This window comes from Fulmarus glacialis, unplaced genomic scaffold (assembly GCF_000690835.1).
Source record: "Fulmarus glacialis isolate BGI_N327 unplaced genomic scaffold, ASM69083v1 scaffold10646, whole genome shotgun sequence".
NCBI lineage: Eukaryota > Metazoa > Chordata > Aves > Procellariiformes > Procellariidae > Fulmarus > Fulmarus glacialis.
The window spans coordinates 4194-11192 of NW_009217474.1; the positions used below are offsets into that span (position 1 = coordinate 4194).

A 6999-nucleotide genomic window follows, 5' to 3' on the forward strand; every position below is an offset into this window, starting at 1 on the left:
TTGGTAATGCTCTTCATGTATTAGGAGAAATAAATTTCCTCCACTGCAGAAACATAGATAAAATTCTCTGATGTTACACAGTTCCTTTTGAGTGACTTGTCTATTGAAATTAATGATTCTGTGACTGAACTCAGTTTTATCTGTAGAAGAGATATGTACAAGGGTTCTGGCAATCATATCAGGAATATGCTTTGAGAGCTTTAAAAATAGAACAAACAACAGTAAAGATGTGGAAAAGGGGACCATTCAGTAGTATTCTGGACTGGACACAGCTTTTGTGGTTGGTAGATTGTTTTTTTTTTAAAGAGCGTTTTTATTTCTTTTATTTTCTCACTTCTGTCACTTACGATTTTCTGATTTGGAGTGGTTTGGGTCTTATGTTGTTGTAGGAACATTCAGATTTCCTGGCCTAGGAGCTGTTTTCCAAACTTCTCGTGTGACAGAGCACCAAAACTTCGCTCTTCTTTAATGCACTTTCTTCTTATCTCTAAGTATCTTATCTGTATTCCATCCTGTTGTGGGGAGAGCTGAATCTGGTAGCTTGATAGAAGTGAGGTTGCTGCAGGTTGCCCAGGTCCAACCAGTAGCGAGGCTAAGTGTGTATTCCTGTAGGTATAAACACACATATACAACATGTATACACAGCCAGCCGCGCAGATCAACATGAAGAGGCGCGCTCAGCACTCACACGAACAGCACCAACAACTTCCATCCCGTTTCCCTCTCTGGCTGATCAGGATGAGAGAAAAGAAACATATATAAAAAAGATATATAAAAGAAGTACATATATATGTATCTGTACGTTTGTGAGTGCACACATGTGCGATATGGATCTCTCCTGTAGCTGAACACTCGGCCTACTCAGTATCTGGCCTTTGGATCATGGTCTCCTCAGTTGCTGGTGCGTGGACGTACGAGGCCCTGAGGCCCGCAGAGCCATGCCAGTTGCTTGTGTAGACCTCCTTACAGACAGGGTCACGCTCACAGACACTGCTCTTCCCGGTCCCTCTGATTTGGTGTCAGGCGTGACCAGACTTGTATACGGACCAACCACCTGTTTACAAGCAAGTGGCCCTTTTTATTCTCTTACACCTCTATTTTCCCACATTTGATCCTCCCCAAATCAGCTAATTCTCTCCCTTTCCTTTCCTTTGGTACCACTCCTAAACATCCCAGTCGTGTGTAATCCTGAGTTGTTCTTCGCTAGCATCCCGTGTGTCACGTAACCCGAGGCATTAACACCACACTCTCCCTTCTCACCGCTCCCCTGCCTTCCAAAGGGTGCTCCAGAGGGCGGCTCCCATTGACTCATCCTGGTGGGTCTCCTGGGACAGACCTGGGGGGAAGGTCTCTGTTTCTTTGAGTCCATAATTTGTGTTCCCCTGCCTGCCATTGTGGTTCTGTACTTCTCTGTGTTCATGGAGATAAGGCCTTGATAGGCCTGGAAATAGTGAGGGGAGGCAGGATATTATCTGGGTTTCCCCGCCTGCCATTTTTTCTCTATGCTCCTTTTTGTGTGTGTGCAGATGAGCTTTTTATGACATAACCTAGCACCTTCTGGCTCTCTTCCTGAGGAGTATTTTTTTCCCAGACCATGCTGTGGCACTGTTTCTTCCCTATCTTCTGTGTCGGAGGATTGCAGGCTTTGGAGTGCCTAAAAGTTACTGAGTCAAAAGGCTGTGCCTACCTCACTGGTGTCCAGGTGCCTTAGAAAAACTACTTTTTTTTTTTTTAAGTATTGAATATGAGGATAAGCTGAGGCAGGAGCAGACTCAAAGCTGTTATCCAGACTGAATAATGAGACTGAAGCATTTCTGTTCTTACTCATTAGCAGAAGTACTATTGAAAGGCAAGAGGAAATCTGAGCAAGGGGAAGGCGAAGATCTTAAAGACTCTCCCAAGAAGAAGCAGAAGATTTTGGGTAATACAAATAACTTGTAATTCCTAGTTACAAGCCTTCAGGTACTTCAGACTTCCTCTCTGCCCAAATGCTATCCTCTGCTGTCTTCCAACTCTATTTCTGATTCTGGGTATTTTGTTATAGGGGACTGTTGACTAGTTTCTGTTTTACAGTGGGAGATGATTGTTCTAATTTCAGTCTTTCTTAAAAGTCCAACGAAGGGAGAGAGGAAAGGAAGTAGGGGAAATGTAGGCTAGTCTGTTTCATTTCAGTTTCCCAAAAGATTCTGGACTAAATAATCAGACAAATTACTTGTAAACATCTGGAGATTAATGAGTAGATGATAACAGCAATAGGGGTTTATTAAGGAGAAATCAAACCCAACCACCTTGATTTTCGTTTACCACAGAGACGGAGTGGGGAAATGCTTGATATCATACGTCTTTCATGCCTTCAAAGGGTTGTTAATCAGTGGTTAGGTGCAAAAGGAAGTGTACAAGTGTTGAAAGTAGGAGCAGGTGACACAGGAAAAGTATACATTTGCTGTCCAGTCTTGCAAGGATGAGGTTAGGAAAGCCAAGGCCAACCTGGAGCTGAATCTGGGAAGGGATGTGAAAGGCAACAAGAAAGGATTCTGCAAGTACATGAACAGCAAACAGAAGACTAGGGAAAGCGTGAGTCCACTGCTGAACAGGGCAGGGGAACTGGTGACAAATGACATGGAAAAGGCTGAGGTACTCAATGCTTCCTGTGCCTCAATCTTTACCAATTAAAGGAATCCTTCAGGATTCCCACGTGCCTGAGACCAGAGGGAAAGTCTGGAGCAAGGAAGCCTTACAGTGAAGGAGGACAAGGTTAGAGCACTTAAACAAACTGGACATACTTAAGTCCCATGGGGCCTGGCAGGTTGCACTGAGTGCTGAGAGAGCTGGCTGGTGTCATTGTGAGGCCACTCTTGATTATCTTTGAAAGGTCAGTGTGACTGGGTGGGAGAGGTTCCTGAAGACTGGAAGGAGGCAAGTACAAGTCCTATCTTCAAGGACAGAAAGAAGGAAGATCTGGGGAACTACAGGCTGGTCAGCCTCACCTCAGTCCCAGGGAAAGGTGATGGAGAGAATCCTCCTGGAAAGCATTTCCAAATACATGAAGGACAAGGTGGTGACTGGGAGTAGTCAGCATGGATTCATGAAGGGCAAATCATGCTTAATCAACCTGATAGCCTTCTACAATGAGGTGGACGAGGGTACAGCAGTAGATGTTGTTCACCTCAACTTTAGTAAGGCTTTTCGTGCTGTTTCCCACAACATCCTCATAGATGAGCTGACAAAGTACACAGTGGATTGAAAACCAGCTGAACATCCAGGCCCAGAAGGTTGTGATCAGTAGCACGAAGTCTAGTTGGAGGCACATCACGAGTGGTATATCCCAGGGGTAAATACTGGGGCCAGTACTGTTTAACATTTTCATTAATGAGCTGGACAATGGGACGGTGTGTACCCTCAGCAAGCACATGGATGATACAAAACTGGGAGGGGTGGTGGTGGAGCAGATGGGTGTGCTGCCATTCACAGGGACCCAGACAGGCTGGAGAATTAAGCAGAGAGGAATCTCTTGAGGTTCATCAAGGAGAAATGTGAAGTCCTGCAGCTGGGCAGGAATAACCCCATGTACCAGCATATGCTGGGGTCTAACTTTCTGGAAACTAGCTTTGCAGAGAGGGACGTTGGGGTCCTAGAGGACAGCAAGCTGACTGAGCCAGCAACACGCTCTTGTGGCAAAGGCAGCCAACAGCATTCTGGGCTACATTAGGAAGAGCATTGCCAGCAGGTCGAGGGAGATCATCCTTTCTGCGCAGCACTGGTGAGGCCACATCTGGAGTACTGTGTCCAGTTCTGGGCTCCCCAATACAGGGGTGCAAATATGATTGAGCGACTGGAATATCTTTACTATGAGGACAGAGAGAGCTGCGACTCTTCAGTCTGGAGAAGAGAAGGCTCAGGGGGAATCTTATCAGTGTGTATAAATACTTGATGGGAGGGAATGAAGAAGAGGGAGCCAGACTCTTCTCTATAGTGTTCACTGACAGGACAAGAGGCAACGGACACAAATTAAAACACACAACGTTCTATCTACAGACAAGAATACATTTTTTTACTGTGAGGGTGGTCAAACCCTGGCACAGGTTGCCCAAAGTGGACCAACTGAAGAGAACAGGGACGAGAAGAGAGCAAAAAGCCATGAGAAAATACTGAAACAATAAGAGTTGTTTAGTCTAAAGAAAACAGGATTGAGTAGAGGAATGGGACTGTCCATTTGGTTGTCAACAAGTCATTAGATTGGCTCAGCCATACTGTGAACAGAGGATGTTTCAGTGTGGAGAGTTCCCATCCCCTGAGCTTTGTATATGAACAACCATACAGATTACAAATACATGGATGGGACTAATGCCTGCAGCTGTAAATAGCTATGGATTTTGAAAGGGAGTAGACAACATAATCTTGAAATGCCTTTAAAAAAAAAAGAAGCATTGAACATTTCTGAATGAGTAGCTTTCAGACAGCCTCCTAGCAAAAAATCTCTGCTTTTTTGTAACAAGGCTCACAGAATTAAGTCTTCTGGTCTTTCTTGTTTGTGTTATAACAGGAAAAAAACAGCAAGCTGGAACACAACAAAACTCCAAAACAAAAGGCCACTGTGTTCAGAAAGAACCAGAAACCTATGGCACAGGTAAGAAGAAGAAGCAGTTGCTCAGAATTGTTTATAAAGCAGCTAAAAGATAAATGTGATTCTAGGATTTGAATCTGAGCAACAGCTACGTTTCTGGTGTTCCCATTTTGTCGTTCACTTTACTGTTGACAAGGAAGAACTGGCTGCTGTCCTTTTGGCACTGTGTCAGTACCGCAGAGCAAGATTGGAGGGACTGCATACTGCCTAATAGTGTAGTTCCACGTGGTTTTACCACTGCATAATGGAACAGTGAAGGGGGAATCCCTTTTTGAACTGAGCAAAAGCCTGTTAAAGTAGTTTCACGATAAAACTCATAACAATATTTATACTTTTTTACTCAGCAGAATATGTTTGCAGGAAAAACTCTGTAGCTGTTGCTGCCAAATCACCTTTTCTGGTAACTTGGTAGCCAGAGACCCAAGCAGTCCATCCTAGAAAAATAACATTAGCCTTGACTCAGCAAGTGGAATGACTTAGTATGTGTAGCTCACAGCAGTCATTAAATACTCCCGAATCAAGTGCTATTTGATTCACAGACTTTTCCCCCAGCCACCTGGGGAGGGACAACCCCTGCCTGTTATTACTGGGCAAAGAGGAAAGCCTTTAGATCTTTTTATGACAGGAATTCAAGTAGATGGCTGCTAAGCTGCTTTCTTCCCAGAACCCATTTCAGTAATTTATAATCCTTGTGGATTATGCCAACTTTTGCTTGCCATTTCAAAAAGAGGCCAGGAACTGGAAACCACGCCACACAGGGTACTTTTCCCTGGCTGTTGAGTAACTTGGCCTGGTGGTGCAGCTCTGTTCACTTTCAGTGCCAAAACTGCTGGTTAACATAAGTGGAGTTCTAAAGATTTGGTTAGTAGAACTGAACCGTGGACTTTGTCTGAAACTGTTCAGTCACATCTGTGACTACTTTTACTGTGAAAACCCTTTTTGCCGAAAGAAAAGTTTACTCTGCGTGCTAAAGTAATTGTGTAATAAAAATGAATGAGGGAAAAAGCTCTAGTGAACAAGTGGAAGAACACTCATTGCAAGGGGATGGTAGGATTAAAGAGTTTTTATAAAATGATCTCCCAAAAGGAGTGATGTGTGCCTTTTCACATGACACATTTAAAGCTGCAAGTGAGCTAAACCTATTGAAGTGTAGTTGGACACAAGTTTGGTAGCATGTGACCTGTTTCCTTCTAGGATTCATTGTGCACACTGAAGGAAAAAAAAAGATAATTGTGTTGCAGTTCTATTCCAAACCTTTTGTTCTGACAGGTAGTATGGAAGAGCGATGGTCTTTGGAAATTCAGGACAAAGGCCGAGTTACCTGTCCAACATGCCGGGCTGTGGTGAGAAAGACTGTAGAAGGACTGAAGAAACATATGGTAAATTGCAGGCAGGTAAGAACATGAGAGATGAGCAAGGTTTTCTTTACTCCTCTTCAGCTTACTGATAGAAATGCCTGCACACTATTTTGTGTTGCATTTAAAACCAGTTTCATCTCATCATCATGTCTCTAAGGAAGAGTCCTTTATATGTCTGTAAGAGGCTGCGCTTGATTATTCTTGCTTAGCCTTTTGCTGGAGGTTTGGGGTAGTGAACAATGGTGTAGCTATTTCATTGTTCCCCTAAATTTTAGGCTCCATAAAATCGCTTCTGTTCTTAATGGGCAGTTACCAGGCCCAAATAAATAAAATGTTCAGCTCTCCAGCTCCGTTCCCCCAAAGAGTTTCCCACTGCTTTGGTTAATTTACAGTTCCATGCACCATGTCCTTGTTTATTTCTAGGAAATGTTCACGTGTCATCACTGTGGGAAGCAGCTGAAGTCTTTAGGAGGGATGAAATACCACGTCATGGCAGACCATAACAATCAGGTAACACATCTAGAAATCCTACAGGCAAGACAGTCTTTTGTTCGTTCCCTGGTGCACACAGAAACAGAACATGGTGTGTTTTTTCAAATGTTGTAGCTGTTCAAATCTTGTCTACCTATTATTTTTCCTGTGAGATTTGACATCTGAAAAAACAGTAGAATGTTACCAGAGATGGTAGGCATGCTACATCCTAGAAATTTCTGAGGGGATGAATTTCTGTTTAGGCTGGTTGTGTCTCACATAAAAGGCGTTCTCAATCAGAAAAAAAAAAGATTGCTCATTAGGCTGCAATTTTTAGTCCTTTGCTAGAAAGTAGGAGTTTTTCTACATCCAGAGTAGACTAGATTTCAGTTCTTTACAAGTTCAAAGGTAAAAAAGCAGAAGCAGCAGTTTAGTTCTTGTCTCTATTGATTGTAAAGATACTAATGCTACAATCTGCTTTTCCTCTTTGCTATTACTTTAAAGAAGGCAATGTCTCCTAGAATCATAGAATCATTAAGATTGGAA

The 6999-nt window shown here is 43.2% G+C and overlaps 1 protein-coding gene across 1 annotated transcript in view; it reads left to right on the forward strand.

Annotated features, from left to right (window-relative positions):
- Nucleotides 1-6492, forward strand: part of LOC104078149 (zinc finger protein 512-like) — a gene marked incomplete at both ends in the record, with an annotated part of 8195 nt that extends 1703 nt beyond the window's left edge. Inside the window, 4 exons of the mRNA XM_009579684.1 lie at nucleotides 1832-1921; nucleotides 4544-4627; nucleotides 5894-6018; nucleotides 6406-6492. Of these exons, the coding sequence (XP_009577979.1) occupies nucleotides 1832-1921; nucleotides 4544-4627; nucleotides 5894-6018; nucleotides 6406-6492 (386 nt within the window). The remainder of the gene's footprint in view (nucleotides 1-1831; nucleotides 1922-4543; nucleotides 4628-5893; nucleotides 6019-6405) is intronic.
- Nucleotides 6493-6999: the final 507 nt, after the last annotated feature.